This window comes from Channa argus, chromosome 19 (genome assembly GCF_033026475.1).
Source record: "Channa argus isolate prfri chromosome 19, Channa argus male v1.0, whole genome shotgun sequence".
Classification (NCBI taxonomy): domain Eukaryota; kingdom Metazoa; phylum Chordata; class Actinopteri; order Anabantiformes; family Channidae; genus Channa; species Channa argus.
The window spans coordinates 19824294-19848957 of record NC_090215.1 but is presented as its reverse complement, the minus strand read 5'-3'; the positions used below and the strand labels follow the sequence as shown (position 1 = coordinate 19848957).

The 24664-nt window shown below is 40.8% G+C and overlaps 1 protein-coding gene and 1 long non-coding RNA gene across 4 annotated transcripts in view; one reads left to right on the top strand and one right to left on the bottom strand.

Annotated features, from left to right (window-relative positions):
- Nucleotides 1-14382, top strand: part of LOC137104706 (sodium channel protein type 5 subunit alpha-like) — a 160993-nt gene extending 146611 nt beyond the window's left edge. Inside the window, exons 28-32 of the mRNA XM_067486299.1 lie at nucleotides 3766-3819; nucleotides 4451-4588; nucleotides 4804-4908; nucleotides 5461-5731; nucleotides 8352-14382. Of these exons, the coding sequence (XP_067342400.1) occupies nucleotides 3766-3819; nucleotides 4451-4588; nucleotides 4804-4908; nucleotides 5461-5731; nucleotides 8352-9670 (1887 nt within the window). The 3' untranslated portion in view covers nucleotides 9671-14382. The remainder of the gene's footprint in view (nucleotides 1-3765; nucleotides 3820-4450; nucleotides 4589-4803; nucleotides 4909-5460; nucleotides 5732-8351) is intronic.
- LOC137104707 (uncharacterized) lies at nucleotides 498-24664 on the bottom strand. Of its 3 annotated transcripts, none has more exons than XR_010911724.1 (6): nucleotides 24196-24664; nucleotides 23852-23991; nucleotides 23079-23123; nucleotides 21558-21621; nucleotides 5440-5802; nucleotides 498-2508 (listed from the first exon to the last, which is right to left on the bottom strand). It is a non-coding gene; the product is annotated as an uncharacterized lncRNA (long non-coding RNA). The 3 variants fall into 3 exon arrangements; XR_010911726.1 differs by having other exon boundaries at nucleotides 5440-5799; XR_010911725.1 differs by having other exon boundaries at nucleotides 24256-24664.

The following is a 24664-nucleotide window of genomic DNA, read 5'->3' as shown; positions in this document are numbered from 1 at the left end:
CCTTCAGTGCTTCATCGGTCGCATAAGTTTGGTGCAACACAAAGCTCAGAATATTTAACTCATCTTCTTCATGTTTTCTCAATATGCTTCTGACAGGACTGAGGATGTTTTACCTGAAACCACTGACACCATCAAACAGTTGATTTGTCTTTTCATACGTGTTCATCCCCTGGGTGCTCCCACTCCCCTGTACACGTCTGTCAGGCTGTGTGAAACCCTCCGCCTCAAACTGCATTACATAACAAAGAACACAACGGAATTGTGCATCATCCCGGCATCTGTGAAACTTCCAATGAAGACAGGGAGTCACAAAGTGAAAAATCCTCCACGACGACTTCTTGACAAATTAAAACAGAGTGTCTCCTCCACAAAGCGTAGGAGGGTTGACTTCTCTGCCACCCTCCCTCCCTCGCTCCCCTCATCTTTTCTTTTCGTTCTGTCCATTTGCCGTCTTCGCCTTAATGTTCCTCCCACACCTGTTCTTCACTGCTCTCACTTTTGACTTGTCCGCTCTCTCTCCCTCTTTGTCTCCATTTGTCACATTTGCTTTAATTTCTTCCCACTGGCTTCTCTCTCTCTCTTTCTCTCTCTCTCTCTGGCCATCCTTTCATCATGTTCAGCATTTAATTCTTTAATCCAGTTTCATATTCAGGATTTAACTTATTAAACAATCCAGGTGAATAGTGGTATGTAGAAAAAAAACTAAAAGCAAAAATCTGACAGGTAATAAAAGTACAGCTGAGCCGTTCATACAGAACTGTATATTCCTGTGTAATAAAACATAATTACAACATTAAGTTGAAAAAACATTTCCAGTAGCAAATGTGACGGATTTTATAAATAAATCAAAAACCGTTGGCGTGTGTTTATTAGAAGAGATGTTGATGAAAAATCTAACATAATTATTAATAATAATAAGCTTATGTTGAGGTGATCAGTGTCTGAGCTTATGAGATGATTTAGTCTAAATAGTTTGAGGTAGAGCACTAATCAATGACAGTCTACTAAAAAATGTTCTCATTGTTTGGTGAACTGTAAAGTCCAAAAAGATAAAACGTGCAGTGAGTTTCCCCGATTCTCTATTTTAATCTCCTTAATAGCAAAAGGTTTCATTTCATTACCAACAAAGGAAAAGCTGAATGTAATAACTCTGCTCAGCAGGCTTGTTGCTGCAACCAACATTCTTATTAATATTAGCAAACTGTAAAATGACATTACTTTATGATAACGTTACAAAGTTATGGTTTAAAACTTTGCTGTTTGTGCAAATATTAAATTCCTGTTAAACCGCGATCACCAGATTACATTTTTTATTAGAATGATGATGATGATGATGTTGATAATTAACATTGATGACAAGTCCCAAATACACAGATACCAAACATGTCAAGAATGTGTTTATTTAAAGGAAACATCGGATTTTGCAGCACTTGGTTATGGTCAGAGACAGATTCTTGTTTGGGTTATTAGAATAAAACCACAATCCTTAACCCAAACCACAACCGCAGAGCTTTTGTTCCCTAAACAACACGCAGGACTTCATGGAGTCACAGTCCATCCACACTAACGACACCTCTGCAACTCAGTGCTTATATATTCATGTGTACACGAATGTGCCTAAAGCCAAAACACTGAGGTGGAAATTAAACTGTAATTGAATACATGAGCCGTTTGTCTGAAGTGATATTGGGGTGAAGCACATAGTACATTACAAAGACACACATTTATAGAAAACCTTTAAGAACATTGTCATTATTCCTCTTTTTAATTTCTTTAATGTTTCATTCTCTCACCTTTTCCTTTGCATAAAATTGAATTTCAAATTTCTGTCTGAATTTCCGGGGTTGAATCATTTCCCCCCTTTCTCTCTCTCTCGATCATTCTGCAGCACAACATGAACAAAGCCAATTACAGTCACAGCAACTTGACTTTCCTCCACTTTGTTGCTTTCTTTCTGTACAAGTCTTGGTTTGCCCTCTCCCTGTCTTTCCTCCGCTCACTCTTTTCTTTCTCGCTAACTGTCGCCCACCACGGGAGTCCTGAGAGCCTCCAATCAATCAGCGTCTGAGAGGCTTTTATTTTTAGAGCGACTCGAGCCAAGTAGGAGGGAAATGGAGAGAGACGGGGGCAACGAAAAGGGGAGGAAGTAAAAGTACATGTAGTGTAAGAAAATTAAGGTTCAAACAGCAGAGAAGAGACACTGATGAGGGAGATTCAAGGGAATAGGTATATGGACGAAGGTGAAAAGGGGACAAGGAGGTAAGACAGAGGGATGATGGAAGGAGGAGGACAGGAGGTACAGCGGAGGAAGGATTTATTTTAAAGGAACAAAAAATACAAGGTAAAGAAATTGTCTGCTACATCACCTCAGCCACAGAGAGCACAAGTGTTGTCAGGGTGCAGTCGCCTTGGCAACAGGTTGCTCAGCATCTCTCCGTGTTTGGATGGTTGGCGCGGCAACGGTTGGTGAGGGTAACCCTTCCATTAGTATCTGGAAATAGCTCCACACTGCAAAAAAACAAAACAAAAAAACAAAACAGATGATTAGAGTTTACTGAGGATCTGTGGAGTCAGAACCTGGAAAGATCCTGTGACCTGTCAAAAACGATCCGACACATTCAATTGATACAAGTGACAAAACACTCAGGTATTAATAGCAGCTAAAATTTGATTGTTTCACACCTTGAGAGGTTTGTTTTCTCCATAAGCAGCTGTGGTATTTTGTGACAGATGCTGCGTTCACACCAGCTCAGCAGGGAATCGGGTGTAAACCCAGCGTGGACCTTTATCCTACTCGGATGACTTTGCATCTCTTAAAATCTAAACGCCAAACGTGGTTAAAGCCGACTGACAGTAATTTCCAATCAACTCACAAGTGAAGCAGATGTTCGTTAGCTTTAGAGCCTCAGCAGGGATGTTGCAGTGACTGATCTGAATCTGAATGTTTTGCAGCGGCCTCCTCTCGCTCACGTCTGACAGACCATAATAACAACAACGGGTGTTTCAGGTCTGAGTGACAGACCGCAGGCGCCCACTCAGACCAAAGGATCCCGTTTCTTCACATCTGCCTGTTTTGCTCGATTCTTCTCAACCTCCACCTCCACTTCTGCCTGCTCCTTCCAATCCCCCCTCCCCCCCCCCTCCCCCCCCCCTCCCCCCCCCCTCCCCCCCCCCCCACTGAGGAAGGAAGTCCATAAAAAGACATGCCGATCCTTCATTGAGAAAAACAGCAGTGGTGTTTCCATGGTGTTGGCTCCGTCTCGACCACTTTTCTTCAACGTTGGTTTTGCTCCGTTATTTAATTGAGGGCAGGAAATGTGCAGGACGTGGTTAAAAGCGGAGCTTCAAGTATCTTTCACCAAGTGGTAGAAATACAGAAACATAACTGGTTCAAACAGAGGTGCTGTTAATAGTAGGTTACAGAACAAAGTGTACGCGGCCAAAAGTAGCAGCTGAACCTTTAGTCTGGGTTTGTTTTCCATGGATTTGGTTCCTTAGTTCAGTGTAAGGAACAGCAGTTTTTCTTTCCTGTCTGTACAGTGACAAAGACCCTGTGCACAAAGGTGCTGGATAAATTGACTGGCCCACAAATATCTCTTTTTGACAGTAGCCCCTGAGGACAACGTACGGAAGTCAAACAAACATATTCCAATTCCAGAAAAGCCGATGCTACACGCAGCCCCATTAATTGGTTGTACAAACCATATGTTCTGATCTTGTCATCACAAATCACTTTACAGAGCATTTAATTTGTTTGTGTTCTAGGCAACGTTCAAAGGCTGGATGGAGATCATGTACGCAGCAGTGGACTCGAGAGCTGTAAGTCAGAGAGTTTTCTTTCTAAACTGCTACACACCAATGAGACAAAGTGAAGCAGCAGGAGTCAGATGAAAGTTAGCTTTGATTTAAAGTCAAAACTGAACCATAACATTTGAAATATTTTGTGAGATTAAAGTAATACTTACAGGTGAAATAGGATCCTGTCTCAATATTCTTTTCCTGATGAAGATCTAGCTAAAAAAACCTAACTGGGAAGAGAAAATTCTGTTAAACATTAAATGACTTCAAATAGTTCAGTCATATTGTTTGAAATCAGATTTACTGGTGATATAAGTTTAAAATACATTTAAAAAATGATGCATGAACATCAGAAGTTGTTTTGCAAATAATTTTAAAGTGATTTGTGTTCAGGCAAAAGTCATAATAAAATGAGCAGACAGACATAATCAGGTATCTGGTTGCAGACAGGACATAGTCAATATTATCCAGAAGTTGTTCATCTCTGCAAAAGATGAACTTTGAGATGACAACAGCTGTGAGTGGTTAAAATCGGGGAAAGTAATTTGTCAACGTGATGAAACACCAACCTTTGGCTGATGTGACAGAAAGGGGCTCAATAATGAGGAAGGTGGAGGAGGTGACGTGCACTGACCTGTGTGTTGCCCCACAGGTGGAGGAGCAGCCTGTCAAGGAGGCCAATCTGTATATGTACCTCTACTTTGTCATCTTCATCATCTTCGGCTCCTTTTTCACCCTCAACCTGTTCATCGGTGTCATCATTGACAACTTCAACCAGCAGAAACGAAAGATAAGCGACACTGAACACGCACACGGCTTCTAAAACAATCATGGGAAATGATATTGTAACAGACGGCACTGTGATTTAAGTCCAGGGTTACAAACTGCTGGGGTTTTAGGAGCTGGTTAAGAACTGATGATTGAAGAACATTTGGTGCTAAAGTTGAAAATGCTTGTGTTCCATGCAGTAAAAATAACAGTGTGTTGTTGTTGGGGTTCGTTTACTTAGGAGGACAGGACATCTTCATGACAGAGGAGCAGAAGAAGTACTACAACGCCATGAAGAAACTGGGCTCCAAGAAACCTCAGAAACCCATCCCCAGACCTCTGGTACCAGCACACAACGCTTCACCAACGCGTTATAACTGTGGACACTCTTTGTCGCACAAATGCAATGGAAAGTTTGTTTGTTGGTGGAAAACCAGTGAGCCATCGACTTTAGTCTAAAATGATGAAAACATTGAAATTTGTTTCATACTTGGTGTAGTTGCAAACTATATTACAGACTCGGTCACATCCAACTTATCTGATAGACTTTTAAAACAGTCTGTATGGACCAAAGTGCTTTCATAGAGAAGAACGAAGAACAAATCAGTGTAAAAATATCCAAAGACAAAAACAATAAAACCATAATTTAAGTTGCAAGCACAGAATATTTCTTTCCCCCAACAATCATCTTTTATTTCCCTCTGGTCACCGTGTTTTTCAAATTCATGATCAAATACAGCAAATTCTAAAGTGAAAACCAATTTTCCCGTCATAACAAATACACATTGATTTAAGTGTTTTAGTGTAAAACGTCTGTAAAACATAAAACAAAAAGGGCAACGTAGAATCAGGTGGAACACAAAATACACGAACCGCTTCTCTCTCTCTTTCTAGAACCAAATACAAGGCTTCTTCTTCGACCTGGTTGCAAAGCAGGCATTTGACATCATCATCATGGTGCTGATCCTCCTCAACATGATCACCATGATGGTGGAGACGGACGAGCAGCCGCCTCAGATGGAGCACATCCTGAACAACGTCAACCTGGCCTTCATCGTGGTGTTCACCGCCGAGTGCCTCATCAAGATCGTGGCGCTGCGATGCTACTTCTTCACCGTCGGCTGGAACATCTTCGACTTTGTGGTCGTCATTCTCTCCATTGTTGGTGAGTTTATCATGTCAGCTCGACTTCTTCCTTCTTGGTTAGAAATATTTCACTACGCATCCAAGCAGCTTCTGAGGGAAACAAACACTCTTTAGAACAGATTTTTCCATTTATTTAGCAGATTTCATAAAACCACAAATGCTGAGATCAAGTTTTATAACCATCGTGACTAAAACTGGAGTCAAATTGAAGAGTTTATACGGATAAAATGTGACACACATTACTTGTTTGGATTGTGTCCTGCTGGTTACGTCACTCAGGTGTCACCTTAGTTACCAAGTCAACACGAGTGCTGTTACACTATTATTTTGATTCTGCACATTTTTAAAGTTATGGGATATATAAGAAATTTTTAAATTATATTTTTGTTAAATATGTCTGACCAATAATAATTAGGGATATGGATCTCTGGTCATTTTCTACAATAATAAGAACAACTGCAGACTGCTGGACATTAAACATGAGAAGAGACATTATTTTAATGTCTGTAGGGGAAAACGACACAACTTGTCCTTTGTTTCAACTAACACTGAAACTCACAGGTTCTCTCTGGTGGACAAACTATGCAATGGAGACGCTGCCACATATCTGTGACAGTCTTCATATTATACAGTAATATTTATGTACAGAAAGCTAATAATCAACGTCTACGCCCCCAGCACATACATTTCAGCGTGTGTGCACGTTGGCAATCAGTTGTGGCACCACGAGCCCCTGTAACGTCTGCCTGGCTGTTATCGGGCAACAAAGTCTCTGTCTGTGTGACCTTGATGTTTGCCTTGCATCAAGGTCCAGTATGGTCATTTACAGTATCGCACAAACGCACGCACACTTAAAACGCACAACATGGTCTACGAAGGCGGCACAGAGCAACCTAAGCAGGCAATTTAGCTATCAGTGCTCCTCCTGTTAGCTTGACAAGATGTGTGTAATTCAGAGTGTGTGTGTGTGTGTGCGCGCTCAAACAAGGCTGCCTGAGGGAGGTGAAGGTAACAGCAGCAATCAGAGCTGCCAGAGGGCGGTCCCTGGAGACAAATCAAACATGATTGACCTGTATCACCAGCTACTGTGTGTGTGTGTGTGAGTGTGTGAGAGAGAGACATGCCAGGAGGGGGTAGCTAAGTTGATGTACGACATGATGGTGATTCCCTCTTGACTCCCCCCTGCTCATCCCTTTCATCACCTGCAACTCAACACAGGGAGACGTGCGTGTGTGCACATGTGTGTATGAGTATAGAGGGGGGGTGGGGGTTGCTCCTTTTTTGAGATTATCATTCTGGGATAACAAGGAAAAGATGGATGAATTACAGTGTTTGACTGGCTGTTTGAGGGGAATGACGGCTCAGCCCTCCAGAACCAATTACTCAAGTTGTAATCACAGCAGAGCTGCCATGTAAAGACTGGCACATCCACACTGAGCTTCTAGAGGAGTCACAGGCTCGTCCTCAAATAAAAGGAAATCTTCATCAGCTAACTCACATAATCCATTTTAGGTAACCGAAAGATTCACACAGGTCCTGCATGACAACCTTTTCAAATCTACATATTCAACAGTAAAATGTTTTGGTAATTATTTTTACAAACTACAAATCAGGGCAAAGATGCACAAAACCATAAAATGCCAACCGATGATCAAACCACCTTTTTGTAAGAAAACAATAAACCTGATCATTTCTCATGCAATGTGTTTTAAGTGTGTGCCTCTGTGCCTCTAATGTGCCTCTGTCCTTAGACCCTCAGATCAGAAAAGCATAAACTATGTAATTTTAATATATATTCAAATATACATTTTAATGAAGGGAAAAAGACAATAGTTTGATTTGCTTTACAGACGATGGTTCTGGTCATGGTTGGGTTCCTATATTTCTGTAAAGCGCTGATTTCATTATGCAAAAGCTCTTTGTTTAGATGACGTGTGTTGTGAATTGGTGAATTATTTAAAAAATTATGGAATTTAATGTGGTCAGATCAAATAAACGCAGCAGTGGAGTAATCACACTAAAAATATCTAACAGCTCTTTAAATTCACTAATTTTCTACTTTGGTTCTAAAGGCACGTCAACTAAAAAAGCTAAAAAAGCTTTTTCTGCATAAAGAAAAGGGTCCACAGGTCGGACATTTTGACATGAGGACAGTCAGTCTCAACATGGTGGACCGGAGCAGACCCAAACATGGCAGCAGTGTAACGTAGAATCATAGGTTAAAAAGTGGGATGTGGACGTATTTTTTCTGTTTGCTGCTCAATCACATTTGTCCTTGTGTAATGACGATGACACACCACATAACCAGAGCTGGTAATTGGCTTGGAACCACTCCAGGTATTAGACATCTTGACACACAGACATGAGATTTGCAGCAATAGAAGACTAAATATCATTTGGATCCTGTCTGACATGACATGTGTCCCAAGTTAGGTCTCAGTATTTGGAAGCAAGTGGACCAGAGATGACGACTACTGAAAAGCCACATGTGCTTAGCCGTTTGATATCAGAGCAGAACTTGGTCCAGATGAGTTGTTGCTGTCATAAATGTCTCCACAAATGTAAAAACTGCTGGTCATAAGATCTCACTCTGCAGGTATATGACTCACATCTTGTCCTTTTTTCTCTTTTCTTTTAAGGTATTGTACTTGCTGACATCATTGAGAAGTACTTTGTGTCCCCAACCCTCTTCAGAGTTATCAGACTGGCCCGTATAGGACGAATTCTGCGTCTCATCAGAGGCGCCAAGGGCATCCGAACGTTACTATTCGCCCTCATGATGTCCCTTCCTGCTCTCTTCAACATCGGGCTCCTCCTTTTCCTGGTCATGTTTATATACGCCATCTTCGGCATGGCCAACTTCGCTTATGTGAAACGACAGGCAGGGATTGACGATATGTTCAACTTTGAGACATTCGGGAACAGCATGATCTGCTTGTTCCAGATCACCACCTCGGCCGGGTGGGACAGCCTGCTCAGCCCCATTCTCAATAATTCCCCCGAGGAGTGCAACGCCAACATCCCCCATACCGGCACCACCGTCAGAGGGAACTGCGGGAACCCGTCTGTGGGCATCACCTTCTTTGTCACTTACATCATCATCTCCTTCCTCATTGTAGTGAACATGTACATCGCCATCATCTTGGAGAACTTCAGTGTGGCCACAGAGGAGAGCACTGAGCCGCTGAGCGAGGACGATTTTGAGATGTTCTACGAGGTTTGGGAGAAGTTTGATCCAGAAGCAACGCAGTTCATTGAGTACGCCAAGCTGTCAGACTTTGCTGACTCTTTGTCAGAGCCACTGCGGATCACCAAACCTAACAAGATCAAACTGATCTCTATGGACTTGCCCATGGTCAGTGGTGACAAGATCCACTGCCTGGATATTCTCTTTGCCTTCACGAAGCGCGTCCTAGGAGAGTCAGGTGAGATGGATGCCCTCAAGCAACAAATGGAGGAGAAGTTTATGAAAGCAAATCCATCCAAGATCTCTTACGAGCCAATCACAACAACTCTGAGGCGCAAACAGGAAGAAGTCTCCGCCACAGTAATCCAGAGGTGCTACCGTAGACACCTGGTGAGGCGGCAGATGAAGGCAGCCTCCTACTTGTACCGCCAGATTAGCACGCCTCGGCGTGCAAGAGATGGAGATGAGGTGTTATTTGGGGAGGATGCACCTGAGAAAGAAGGGCTAATCGCCGCCATGATGAGAGAAAACTACGGCTCAGGTTTGTTAGGGGTTGAGCGCTCAGAGACAATTTCCTCCACCTCGTCCCCGCCATCCTATGAAAGTGTGACTCGAGCCACATCGGAGATCTTTAACTCCCTCACTGTCATTGCAGAGACGGTCACTGTCGACAACGCGAGCAGCAAACCAAGCGAACAATCGCAGCCTGCGTCCGACCCCGACAGGAAACAGGAAAGCGTAACAGGAACCGAAAAGCAAAACAATGTATAAATGAGGAGTTCCTCATTGTGGGTCAAGTCTGTTCACTGAATGTACCATAGCTGAGGGACACTGAAGAGACAAGTCAAATGAAAGAGGAAACAAAGAGGAATATTTACTACCTTTAATGTCATTTCCTGTTCCCTGTGGAGATTCCTGGACGCAACTCAACAATTTGGAGATTCATGAAAGGGAAGCAGAAGAACTGCAACGACACAGAGGGGAAAGCCCATCTGTCAAGTCAACTCTGCCTTTGTTCAAGTAAAAGACGTAAGGAGAGAACCGCCTCCAGTTCCCTTTGACCTCTCGGGTCTCTCGTGTCGGCTAGAGCCGTGAGCTCACAATGCTGACTGACCTCTGACCTCAGATACAGGAGGTCAGAGGGGGATCAAAATAATATCAAAGATGTATCCATAATTTATTGGCATGGGGGGTTTGTGCCTTCCCAACATTGATCAATATTCTCAGAGTAAACCTGGCTGAGAGAGTAATGCTGATCTGGGTGGTGTTTCGAAAGGTTAATGCTCGACAACCTTCGGGCTGTTTGAGACTCGAGACAGGAGGGTAAACAATAACGTGATTTTAAAAAAAAAATGTTTTCGTAGTAAAAGTATAACTTTGTTGATGTTACCAGTCTTTTAATAGCGGTACAATTATTACTATTTTTTATATTTTTTAGAGTAAGTTGAAGGCAAAAAATAAGCAGTCTCTCTTTTGACTTTGGAGCGGCACCGGCTATGAACAAGTGGCTGAACGACCATGTTGTAATAGATGAGAGAGGAGGGTACAGTCCGGAAAAAAATCTCAAAAAACACAAAAAGCAACTTCATCTGTTTTTGTTTGCAGTTTTGCACTTTTGAGTTTACATGTGCTGTCACTTTACTGCACCTGGGCAAAGTCACGGGGAAGAAGGGCCCAGGTTGTATTTATTTTTCTTCTGAAAACCTTTGAGATAACACCAAAAACTGATACGAGTGCACAATGAGATTTTCTACACAGCCCTGGACTCTTCCAGTGTGTGTTTTTGCCCCGGTGATAAGCTTCATGTCTGCTCAGTTCTTTCTCTGGTGGGTGATTTATCTGAAAGTCCAGACTCGAACTAAACTTTGCAGCTTCCGTTTGCTTGACGAACAACCTTAAACAGAAGACTCATTCTCCTGCCGAGTTGCTGCTCAAGTGTGATCGTTTAACCGCGACGCACGATTTGGCATCAATCTCATGTTGAAGTCATTTGAATAAGTTAAAGTTAAATCAAACTTTTAAATATCCCTCATGGAATCAACTATCTGGTGCATTGGTTAAGAACTAATGTAGCCATGCCCCCCCCCCCCCCCCCAAATAAAAATACAATTTATTCTCATCTTATGTGTTAGCTTCAACACCTCTGTCTAATTTATTTAAATCAAGGGAGGATGAATATTTTCGGTAAAACTTATTTTGGTTTGATCCAGACTGATGGTTTGAGACAAATTTGGCAAATAATCAAACCCCCCAAAACAACTAGTCTTTTTTTTTTTTTACCAAAAGATAAAATCTACTCAGGCAGGACTGAGTGTTCTGTTTACTATCACTTATGTGTATTTGTAAGGCTTTTTTTATCCTGTGAAAACTGTTTCCCCATCGCTGTGTGAACTGCTGTTTCAGCAAATCACCCACTGTCATTAAATATCCATCTGGTGTGAGTTTGAACTGACACCCACACGATCTTAAACCCAATTCCTGGAGCTAAGTGGGCTTAAGGTTGTGGAGGCCAGAGAGCGACAATCAACATCAGGATTCCACCCAATCAGTTTAACGAAAATCTCACACTGATCGTTTTGATTCTGCGTTTGAATTATTATCAGTTTCCTGGAGAAATCTTCAAAACTGCTCATTCGTCTTTTTATTGCAGCAACAAAGTGGAGAAACCGTCATATTCACGGCACAAATTAAACATTTGCTTCATCCACTTTGGAACAAAAGTTGAATAACTGCTCAAAGATGCGCTGCAGCATTTGAGATGACTGGTCCTTAAAGGATCCGGCGCTTTATTTCTCTGAACGTCAGCAAATCCCAGGATACAACCAAAACCAACAATGTGTCAGTCGCTCAGTCGACACTGACTTTCCTACCCTGTCTGTGACTTTTAAAAACAGCTTACAAATACTTAACTTTCTTTTAAAAGGTTGAGTCATTTCCTAAAACATCTGCTTATTGCACTTTTTATTAAACAGACAAGGAACAAGTTCTTGTTGCGTAGTAGATTATTCACAACTTTAGTGTATTTTTATAGTACAGTGTGTTTGTGGTGTTTTTTGGAGTGTTACACACATTCATTTGGAGTTTTGGTCTTTTTTCCTGGGATTTGTTAACAAACTACAGAGCAAAGTTATTACACTAAAAATGTGGTTTCTCCAGGACACTGCTGATAATCCTAAAGGTTTTTCTGCTTCCTGTTTCCACCAAGAGTTTCATTTCAAAAGGGAGAAAATCTTTTACTCATTCTTAACTTTAATTGGTTGGTTATTATTTTGTTTCCCAATTACAAAATGGTTTGTGATCATAGCTACATTTAATTACAGGTAACATAAAGAACATTAATCCATATTACAGTGATTAAAGAAAAAGATTATTCAAGTCACTTAGCACAACAAAGATTTAATAATTTATAATAAAGGATCCTATTTTCAGCGAAGAATAACAGTTTGAAAAGAAACTCTTTAAATAAAAAACACAATTTTAATTAATTTATTTATTTACTTGCTATGTTCTTGGTTGATTTGCTTTATTTTAAATTGAAGAATTCTTTATTTTTTACATATTTAAGCTGCGTCCTGGAGGAAAAGGCCAAGCGAGATGGCTCTTTATCTATTTTGCACAGAGAAACAAACAAAAAAAACAAACCGCGTCTAGCAATAACGGTTTGCCGATACCTTTTAAGTGAATTCTTAGGTAACACGCGACTTCCTGGAGGCTTCTTCTCACTGTATTAATCTGTAAATGTATGGAGAACAAACAATAGGTGCAATATTAACGTGCAAGGTGGCATTTGGTCGGATTCGCAGGTGAATACACTGGCATGAAGATGCTCTGAAGCAGCGTTACCACTTGTTTTTATTAAGATCAAGTGTCAAAGTGTACATGTACAGCATTTGTTCAGTCTGCTGCAATCTCAATATTTCGAACAACCTTTCTCCGTCTCTGCTGTCGTGGTCGCCCGAGGGATCTTTATTAAGCGCTTTACTAGACTAATTTTAAAAAAAAAGAAAAAAAAAAAAACTTTCCTGGCACCATCTGGACTCTATTTCTACTAGATTCTATTGAGAATAGATAACCATAAAAACTAGGTACAAACTTAAGACACTGCTGAACTCTGCTAGGTGTATTTCAGGTTGCAGCTGTGCTGAAGGGCTGTTTTCAGTAGCAATAGACCCAGAGTGTGCCTGCTACATATGACCCCCAACACTTCAAGCCATGCTTTCCCATTGGTTGATTGTTAAGTGCTTGACTGATTAATGGACTGGCTGATTCTTGCGCTTTTTGACAAAGGATGAGGTTCGCGGTCCCCCCTCCGTCACTGCTGTGACTCTCTCATAATTTGATTGTTAAAGAAAAGCACAGAGAGCTGATTGGTTGCAGACCAAAAGGTTCAGATTGACTAAAGTCTACAGAAATATTTTCACAATCAGTAATGACAATAGCATGAAGCACAAGTCCTGATAACTGCTGACAGAAATCGATAGTTGGTTGGTTAATGTGAACATCACGGAGATTAACTCGCAAAAAGACAAAAACGTTAACTTGTATGTTACAACTCAGACAATGATTATTTGAATTTAATTCTTTGATTTCATTTGCGAAATTTAACTAATAATAATCCTTCATAGCAATTTATTATAGAAGGAGAAATGATTAAAAGGTGCATTTTGGGCTGCAGTCGAAGAATTTAGACAGGTTTACAAAAAATGGAAGTTAGCAGTGAGACTAAGTGTATACAGCTTACTAAATAAATACACGCTTCATAATATTAGTGTTTGAACAACTGGAGAGAGAAAAAAAATGTGACTTTAGTAAATCTGAACTTTTCATTCTGGTTTGTGCTGAGCACAAAACACAGTTAAACATTTGCTGTCAGTGTGAAGACATGTAGCTGGGAAACAGTAAGTGTTTTATAGCAGCCAGGAGTCTGTTCATCCGAACCTGTGTGAAACCAACACTGAAGCAAAGAGCAGCCTCAGCTCTCTGTCCCTGAACTTCACCGACTGTACGAGGTAAAAGAACAACAGGTGAAACCTTCAAATAATAACCTCAACATGTATCTGAGCAGGAAAGATGCAGAAGAAGATCAAATCTGTGACACTTTCCTTCCTGTTCAGATGTGAATAAAAACGTCCATGCTCTGAGTTATGGGTCAGTCCATGTGGTGCTACCAAATGGTTTGGAAGAGCCCAATTTCAGATTTGTGAGGAGGGGGCTGTTAAAACAGACTGAGAATCTCTGCTCTCCTGCCTTCTTTTCCCCAATTATTAAAACCAAAAGCTGCTTCATCACCTTCAAGACAAACATCTACGGATGCCCACAGAGGAAATGCACAGAAAACCAGTGGTTTCATTGTTTGTTATTATTAATATTAACTGTGTGTTAAATGCAATACAGCAATTATGTAAACAGGCAGTGAGTGATGCTGTATCGTCTCTACAGTATGAGGACAATAATGATGAGTCATTTTTTTTCCTCTTCATGGATTTGTTTTTTCCAGGCATCCTCTCACTGCTTAAACCACCACCGCCCCGTTTACACCGCAACTGGTTTCACAGTGGTTCTCAAACTGGGTTTGTCAGATGTTCAGCTTCATATCAGTCCTGCAGAAACCTCATATCTTTCAAAAAAACAAAAACAAACAAAAAAAAAGTTGCCTTGTTCAGAAACAGGAGAAATAGCTGAATTTTTACCTTCCTGAATCAGTTACCTACCAAAATTAGTGAGTAGATTCTAGAGCAGTACAATAAAGCTGCTGACAGTTGGAAAAAGTAAATCGCTAACTTGGAGATAAGAGGTTTCTTGATACAAGCAGTTTTGAAAAAGAGTGAAAACCTTGTAACTCCAGACAACGATTTGCAAAGCAGAGAAATCGCACAGCACCACACTTTTAAATGTTCATTCAGAAATACGTCAGAAAGAAAGAGAAGTTACAAGGTTTTCCTCTGAGCTCAGTGGTGAAACCTCGGTGTAAAGGAGGTGAAAGCTGTGCCTCAGTGACCCCACCCTGGTGTTTTAGAGACAATAATAATAACGACTATTATAATATGAATATATAAATATATATATATATATACTTTTTAGTACTTTGAGTTGAAATACTTTTTAGTATTTTGCAAATACGTGTCTCTGTATATAAAACAAAAGCCTCCTGTAATAAACAAGAAAAAATTTAATACTGAATCTGTGGTGATGGTCTTTTTTGTGTGTGCTCACCCTGAATGCTTCTGCTCGAGAGCATCTCTCTACAGGAACAACTCCGATCTTACAACCTTAAGAATCATTACCAGTGGTCGTACATTTAAAACTATATACAAATGTATGTAGCATCTGAAGTACAAAGTATGTACTGACGTGGTTAATGTATAATACTGCATTTTTCTTTAGCTGATTATTTTCTGGATGAAGAATTCGCTACAAAAACATTTAATACTAACTTATGTACTTTCCCCCACTGCATACAGGTATCTGTCTGTCTAGGAAGGTCTGCCGCTACTCTAATACAAATAAAAAAATATAAAAATAAAATTTAGACTTAAGAACTATGTGTTAAGCCAAAGACCTGGACAGGTTTACATCCTCTTGATGGAGTTTTGAGCAACTTCAAACTTCACTTTTTAAAACATTACTTCTCTGTGTAGAAGGTTTTAAATCATCCCGGCCTTTAGCATCTCCATAGTTCCCTCGATAAAAAGTGTTTTCCCACTGGGCTTTGGATTATTGCCAATAAAAAAACAACAAACTGACAAAGAGAAGTTAGTGTAAGAATCTTTACAAATGAACACAAATTTCTTAAAAAAAAAAAAAGATGTTAAAAACAGATTTTAAGCCAACTACACCACAGCTGTAAAACACAGATTCGTGAGTAGATGAGTCTCCACGTCCAATAAGATGTAAAAAGTAATATGACCCCTTCACTTTCTGCAAACTACACTATGCAACCACCTTTAAATACTTTAGTATTAATATGCTGCAGAACTAATTGTGGAGGTGCAGTCAGTGGTTCCTGTGATTAAATGATCTGCACTTTTCTACCTACTGGCACTCAAAGCACTTTACACTGCTTCTTATTCACACTCACACACTCACACACACACACACACACCGAGGGGGGAGCTGGTGGCCAACACTCACCGGGAGCAACTAAGTTGGGGTTCAGTATCTTGCTCAAGGACACTTTGACCAACAACTGTGAGATTGGTGAACAACTGCTCGACCTTTGCCCCTGTGGGCTGTGCAGAGGGTGATCGAGCTTAACAGAGCAGAGCAGGGATTTGAGTCATGCCAGCACTCGCTTAAACATGCTTTAGTTAACTTAACGACACATTATGACAAAAATCTGGACGAGTCTTCTTTAACGTGCACATTTAAGAAGTTTTTTGTATTTATAGTTATTTCTAAATAAAGCTCCTCACATTTTGATAAGAGATGTGTGCTTTCTTTCCTTGTGTATAAAGTTGTGCTCACTCTCTGGGCGTCTCCCTACGTGGCCGTGTAGCCAGACATGATAATAATAATGGCGATGTGCCGTGCAGCAGATTGCCTCTGCACACTTATCTGAATCTGTCTCTCTGCGCTTCCCTCCCTCCATCTCACGCTCGACGCGGGTTCACCTCAACGCACCAACGCTTGCTCATGCTGCCCGCTCGTGTCTGTGATGTAATGCTGTCTGATTGTGTGTGTGTGTGTGTGTCAGAGCAGATTGCAGATGACACTTGAAGCTGCTGCTGAAAACCCGTCTGTTGTGTTACTCTTCTCATCTTGTCCTCTGCTGTATTTCCCCTCCCACCTCTTCCTGCTGATGTCTGCTGATATTCTCTCTCTGTTTTACTGTCAACAAATCCCATGTGTGTATCTCGATCCTGACATGACCATTGTTGTCCAAAAGCTATTAACACATCTGCTGCACCGGGCGACGTGTCCTTTTAGCAACACCAACACTCGGACCAACGCTCACCTGCTGCCACAAATATAAACCAGAATCTGAAATGGGAATTAGTCCACTGCTGAAAATTGTGCCCAAAAAGAAATATTGTACCACAGCGAGCTGCACTTTGGGAAAATTCTGAGCCATTTCAAAAACAAAAGCTGTACATTTGTTGGATGTTTGAAAGATTCACTAACTAAAACTAAACCAAACTAAATCTACTTGTTTCAGTCCTACTGACGTCGGCTCACTAATTACAGCCTGTCCTCTCTTAAGAGTCTTGTTGCCCTTGAGCAAGGCACTGAACTGAGAGTGAGAAAGAGACTGCGTGTGCTGACTTGTTTACTTGTTACGTAACCCGTCTCTGACCGCACACACACACACACACACACACACACACACACAGGGTGCCAGCGTTCCTCAACATATGTTGAACGAAGCTTCTCCATCTGTCTCTCTGCCAAAAATCTGACTGTCCTCACACAACAGTTCACATCGTCACATTCATGTTTCTGTCACTGTCATTTCTGGATGTGTGGACATGAAATTACAGAGACGCATTTCTGATGAAAATGTTTTGACCAGTTGAGAATTTCCCAAAGCCCAAAACCCTGCTGCTGTTTGTTCTGGTCATTTTCTTTCCCCTTTTCATCTTTTCTCCTCTTCACTTCTGAGCACCGACAACATTCTGGATTCTATGACCCTAAACTGAGACAAACGGCGCCGTCTGGCAGCAGAAAACGGACCAACATCATGTCCAGTCTATTATTTTTTTTGAACATGAGCTTTTGAACCGTCCGCCACCTTCTTGCTGTGCTTGACATGAGAAAAACCAATGGCTCAATTTAGACTATGTATAAAGATTAATATTATATTGAAATAGATTCACTAAAGCTAAAGCCTGGTGACACTAGTTAACTGACGTTTGTGTAATAACACTACACACATTCAGCCATCACGCTTGTTATCGATCGTCAGATTCATTAGCATTAGCCTGTTAGCATTGTGTTTAGAAGTATAACAGTTTGCAAATGTCTCCGATTATTTATCGGCTTTTACCGACAGCTAGCAAGAGGCTTCCTGCCTCAACTGAGCTGAAAGTGATACCTTAAGAACACTAGAGGAAACCTCTTCAAATTTGGCACAAAGATTCGCTTGACTCAAAGATGAACTAGCTAGTTAATGAGGGACAAGAGTCAGAGTCACTGGTCTCACGTTCATCTGTTATTGTGAACAAGATTTCACTGGATCACCTCAATCCATTTTTCTGATTGTAATTGCACAGCTGTGGGCTCCATTAATACTCCTGAACACAATATTACAGGAACAACTTGAGGGAAATCCTTCAAACGTGGCACCAAATTGATGAACCGATTAGTGGTAAAGGTCACTGACCTCGCGTCCATCCCGTTCTTTTCAAAGCTCGTCTCAGAAACGCCCGTCAGGAATCTCATTCCATCTCTTACAAACGTTTAATTAGATTCATGCATGAACTTATCAGAATACTGGCCTGTGTAACTGCGTGCAGCACCGGTGCCCACGTTAACTTCCCCTCAGGGACAATACAGTCATTCTCATTATCTTAAAAAGGCTTGAAACAAATTGTATTTGAAAATGCCCTGATTTCTATAGAATTTCATGTCCACACAAAGTTATTTGCTGCAAGACTAAACACATCACTGCATTCTACACTCAACAAGCTTCTCCTGCACAGATCCGATGGCGGTGACTGACCCACCGGGAGCTACATGGGACCAGGGAATCAAACGACTGACCCTGTGGTTTGTGGACGACTGCCTTCCCAACTGAGCTACAGTCGCCGCAGAAGTTTACCTGGAAAAGCAAACGAGCTTTCAGTTGAGCCTCACTGCAGATTTTAAAAACAAAGTGTTGTTTGCAACATTAATGATCCGTTTTTAACATCAGATTTCTGCTGATTAATTTCCAGATTTCTGTTTCACAAATGAGCACACGTAACCCAGTGAGATCTGCTGACGACCCTGGGACAAACACACACACTGGGACTGTGCACAATTCCTCCTGTGGGATTGTGGGTGTTTTTCCTTCCTGCACTGAGGATGCACAGAAGAAGTGAACAGGGACAGATAACCGGCCCTTGTGTGCTGCTCCCTGTGGTCTAATCAACTTTAAAAACAATGTGACAGGTGTCAGATCAAGTCAGTAAAGTGTGTGTGTGTGTGTGTGTGTGTCTGTTTAGATTTGTATCCGAGTGTGTTCATTCGAGAATTTAAATAAAATCTAATATTGAATTACTGTTACTGATCAATGCAAATCACTGTCCCTAATTCATTTAAAGGGCCTGTTTTCCAGCCATCTCTACTTTTAGAGGCAACAAGAGCTTAAAGAATATTTATTCATGAATTGCTTTAGTGATTAAACTTAGGTGAGAAACTTTTTGGATTATTGATTAAAAGTTGCAGTAATTCACCTTTCGCAGCTTTGGAAATAAGAAAAAAAAAAAAAAAACATTTGCCATTTTCTTTCCAAGAGAACGTCGTTGCTGCTAAAGCGGTTTAGCGGCAGATGGGTGGAAGTTAGACGGTATTGTTAAAGTTAGGGAAGGACATTGGTCAAGGTGATAACTCACTAAATGGCTAATTTCTCTCATTTCTCCTCTGATCCCTCTGCAACGTAACATCTTTACATTTTGACCGTTTCAACGTCATTTTGGGAAAATGTGCTCGACTTTCTGGATCAGAACTTTGTATCAAATAATGGAAAAAAAAAGGCTAATTTTTTACTTAATAAAATAATATATATGTGGACTCACAAATTAATGTAGCATCTGTGACTTTTCTGAAAAAAAAAGGTTATGTCTGGAATTTGGTTTAGTGAAGAGCAGCATTCGCTTTTCCCGCCATGAGGCCAAGACAAGTAAATGTTAGTCGTCTGCAGGAAATAGTGGGAGTTATTTTTCCATTAAGTTGGTTAAACTGACCCTTTAATCAAATGGTTATGTTCAAAATATTAGAAATTGTGACACTTTTAATTCATTTAATTATTTGTCTTCACAGTTTAAAGCCGTACTGATACTGGTCTGGAAATGATGCAGAAAAGAGACGAGTCGGAACCAGTGAGCGCGTCAAACAAAAACTACAGTCTGAGGATAATTCTCTGTAGATACGTCACTAAAAGCAACATCTGTCAGAGTACAGCACTGTGATGGTGAAAACATTGACTGAAGCAGATTTAAATTCTTAGGAAGCAGCTGCCGATTACAGAAACTAAAGCTTTGTTCCTTCCTCATCCTTCTCTTTTCTGACTCACCGTGGTCTGACTTTGCCTCTCTCTCCTCGTTAGGATCAAAGTTTGACACCAGCCACTGCATTATGAACACACACACACACACTTTGCTGATGCAGCAAACAGGAGCAAGTGTGTGATGTAATTTGTGTCTTCTTCAGTCATGAAATGCCCTATGACAACTGTGAAGGTCTGATAGAGACGCTGTGCTTAAGTCTTAATCCTACAGTTTAGCTCCTCTGCTCCTCCACCCTCTGCATCTTTTGTATTAAGTGTCCGGGGGTCTCACGGGACTCCACCGTGCGCGCGTTCTCCATCGCCATGGCAGCGTGGTGCTGATGAGCTCCCATGACAATAGATGGAGAAAGATGAGTGTGTTGCCTGACGTCTCCCTGGAGAGGGGCTTAAATCACACACACACACACACTTATTTCCACCTGTGATTTAAAGAAAAATTGTTTAAATTTCTGCTCTAAGATCAACTGGGATCTTATTCCTCTACTTCCATCTATTTCTACCAGTTATGTTAATACTCTGCTCACCAATTTAAGTCAAAGCTGAATAAAAACACAGACCAGTGTCAGTTCTTGTGTGACTGCCAACTATGTGGTTGTTTATAAGATTGAAATGAATTAAACTTAATCAAATGTCTTTCAAACCTGCTAAGAATCATGCTGAACCCGAAAAACTAAATTATTTTGATTTAATTTAAAATCTTCATTTTAAAATGATAATACAAACCCATGATGCAACTGATACCCAGCTAGTGAGTTTTCTTAAGACAAAACAAGATAAAACAATGAGAGTAAATTCACTGGACACAAACTCCAACAGCTTTTACTGCAACAATCATTTTGTGCAACTGAGCGAGTCCGTGTGTACTAAGATATACAGAGTGAACATTCATTCATTCATTTATTTATTTAAATGGGGAGTAGTTTAAAATTTTTAATTTCCAGGATAAATTATGTTCAGAAGTAGACGACTCTGGCCTGATTTTTGAGAGGGAACAAAGCATCATGTACAGGACCAGGGGTGTTTTTACTCTCTTAGGTTGTAGTCAGATGGGTGGATAATAGACTTATAGTATGGAATTATACTTTATAGTAGTTTTGGGGTAAAGATATAAATCACCATTTTAGAAAACCATATTTTGGCAATAAGTGAAACTACAGTGTAAAGAGCAAGTGCAGACTCCAGGAAGAATAAAGCTGACAATCCTAAACTAAACCAATTACACAGAATACAAAACACGGAATACGAATCAAGTGTTTTCTTGTATCGAGAGTAAGTTTATCATTCGCCTGAATGCTTGTTCCAGCATTTAATAGTTTATTGTGGGATGGAAAATGAAAAACACCACAATGTGCAATTCACAGATGCATGATTCATATCTGATTTGAAGCAGTTTTTAAAATAAACTCTTCCTTTTCAGGTTTATTAAGCCGAAATGAAAAAACGTTTACTCACCGAATCGACACCAGGGGAAGTGGTGACATCTTTACAAACTTCCAACCAGGTAAGAACAGCATCACTGATGAGAAATTTGGATTAATTAGTGACAACTGCCGCTAAGATTATGAAGGAAAGTAAAAAAAACATTTTCTGAATTAATATCACATGTAATACTGTTTGTGTTAAGATGAAGAAATGAGGTGAGAACAAAGAGAAGATCCGTGTCACACTGATGTAATCTGTCTGCACATGATCAGAAAGACATGAAAAGCGAGTTATACAGACTTTAGGTGATGATCATGGCAACGTGCTGCGATAAAAAGACGCATATTTTGTTTTGACACCTGAGAAAAAAGGTTGAGTTGTAGTGAAAACTTGATCAAACCAAGTGAGGCTCTGTATCAAGCAGATACCGGAGCAGAGTCACTGATTTCTTTGGTTACCGGAGTGTTTCCATCATCTACAGGTTCGGCTGGTAATCACAGATTTTAGTTCCTGTACCAGCACGATGGCACCAAACCTGGCAACGCTGTCTCCACACAACTTCAGGAAGCTGCACAGTGTCACTGCATCGACTGTTCAACCACAAATATGTCGACTGCATAAATAAATTCTAAGTGAATGTGTCAAAGTACAAATCACTGTGAGATCGTGGGGGGTGTTGTTTTTACACATGAACTGTTTTTTCCTACTTGTGATGGTTTTTCTTTTGTTTGTGGATTTATTATTTCAAATAATTAAAAAGTCATATATACACACACAACAGTTTTTTTTCTTTACAAAGACTTAATTTAGTTAAATAATTCATTGGGATTTGAAAGACTGAATTTATGCCAGTTGACAAATTAAAGAATTGACAGTAAAATAAAAAACTATATAGGCTGCACTTTTCACTTTTTCCAATTTTGTGTATTAGGGTTTTAAAATGTTTTCACATTGTTTCACAGCTGTTCAACAGCAAAATTCTTCTGTGCTGATGTGTGAAGACAAATTGCATAAAACAAAAGCTAAAGCTGATGAGTGCTGACAAGGCAACTGTCTGCAGACAGAGCAAAGAGAGACGGCCTACTTCTCCCCAAAAACTTAAGACAAAAAAGAAAGAAGACGAGTGAAAGAAAGAGAGAAAGAGTTGAATGTCAAGCCCACACTAATTGTTTCTATTTTAGAGAGCTGAGCTGCTTTCAGACTGATTTAAGGAGAGTCGGTGTAAAAGTGACCTAAAAACAAAGCAGGGAGCCAGCTGACGCTCACTGATAACACACACACACACACACACACACACACAGAGATAACATTCACAAACATTTTGTGACGCAAACTAACTAAAATTTACACTGTTTAGTATTAATCATGCTCATTTTAATTATTGCAATTTCTTGATAAGAGCAAAATATCTATAATAAACACACAGATAAAGAAGGAAAAGAGAAGAAGAAGAAAAACAAGGAAGGACAGAGAGGAGGAAGAAGAAGGGAAAGAAGAGGATGAAGAACAGAGCGACAGAGGAGATGAAGGAGGAGAACAAAGGCCACTCACCAGACTGATGGTTCTGTGGGGTCACACTGCCTCCTGCGGGAGATACTGCAAGAGAAGAAGAGAGGAAACAGGTTAATCAGGAGGATTTCAATTTAGCTAACGAGGCTCCTCAGCAGCACAGAAAGCAGAGTTACACGTATTCACAGATTAAAAACGTGGGAAATCAAAGCACAGATTGTTAGAGCAAGTCAGGGAGGGATGTGAAGAACACACCGAGACTCCTGCCGACTATGTTCTAGTGATATGCATCATGTCAAACACATCTTAAAAATAACTAATTGCTTTCTGAAACATACGCATGTACTGAGGTTAAATCAGAAATGACTTGGGTACCTGATAAAAAGCCTGAATCAATTCCCATTTGTTCAAAGAACACGTTCACTCTTCAACAGAAGATATGTTTCCTTCCTAAAAATACACTTTTCACCCACTGCCCACTTTTAATTGTGTGTTTGCACTTACAAAATCCCAATTAAGGGGCTGAATGAGCCACTGACGGATTTCTGGAGGATGAAAGAGCAGTGATGAATATCTGGGTGTAAAAAACTGAAAGTGTGGGATAGAAAAGGTAAAAGAAACAACAGGAGAGGAAGGGGAAAGAAAAAGAGCTGAGACAAAAGGACGAGCGATGAAGGTGAAAATTAGACTGAGTCTGGACTAATGGTTCTGTGGAGTCGCTCTGACTCCTGCTGGATCACAGAAGAACTGCTTGTGTGAGCAGCTCAGGCTGAAAGAGTGAAACCACCAATTACTGCTTCCAGTGAGCAACACACCTGCTGCTGCACAGAGACAAGTCAGCGTCAGTCCAGCTGTCCGTCCCTGCGTCCGTCAGCTCCTCCGTCCCACGTACTCAGCATCTTCCTGTGGAGGAACCTGCTGCCCCCCACTGTCTGCAGTGAACAGCTCTGTCCACCTGTCCACCAGAGACATCAGCAACACACACACAAACATTATGAGGTCAAGGGTGAAACGGACTTTTTTTTTTTTTTTTAAAGATACACAAATATTAACCAACTTGTTAAGGCAAATTAATAATAAATGAATGAAGACCTGTGCATCAAATTCATGTTTTTACTGCTTCAGTTTGTGGTTTTAGACCGAGAGAAGTTCAGGTTACCGATGTGAAAACGTCGTCACCAGCCTAGTGTTTGGTTGTGTAGATGTAACAGGCTGATACCTTCAACTCGAGGTGTGTTTTTACGGCCCAGCGCGTCACTCGGGACATTTCCCGGGAAGAAAAACGACGGTGGTCTGTAGAATAACGTTCTGCGTCTTTGGGCAGAACAAGTGTAAAAATGGAGTTTTTAATGAGCCCCGTCCTCCGGGTCTGTCCCACTTTCTGCTGGAGTTTGGACTGGTTGCTAAGGTAACAATGGCGGTAAATTGCTCGGATATTCGTGACTTGGATTTTCTGTAAAACACGGATCCGGACTCTGACAGCTGCAGAACATTAGCACGTTAGCGGCTGTTGTACCTACGTGCGCACGCGCTCAGGCTCGTATCACCAAGTGGAGCTGTTCTTTGACGTGTCCAACTCAATTAGAACCCGCTGGACACCAGCGTGCTCCTGTCGGTGACCGGCTACT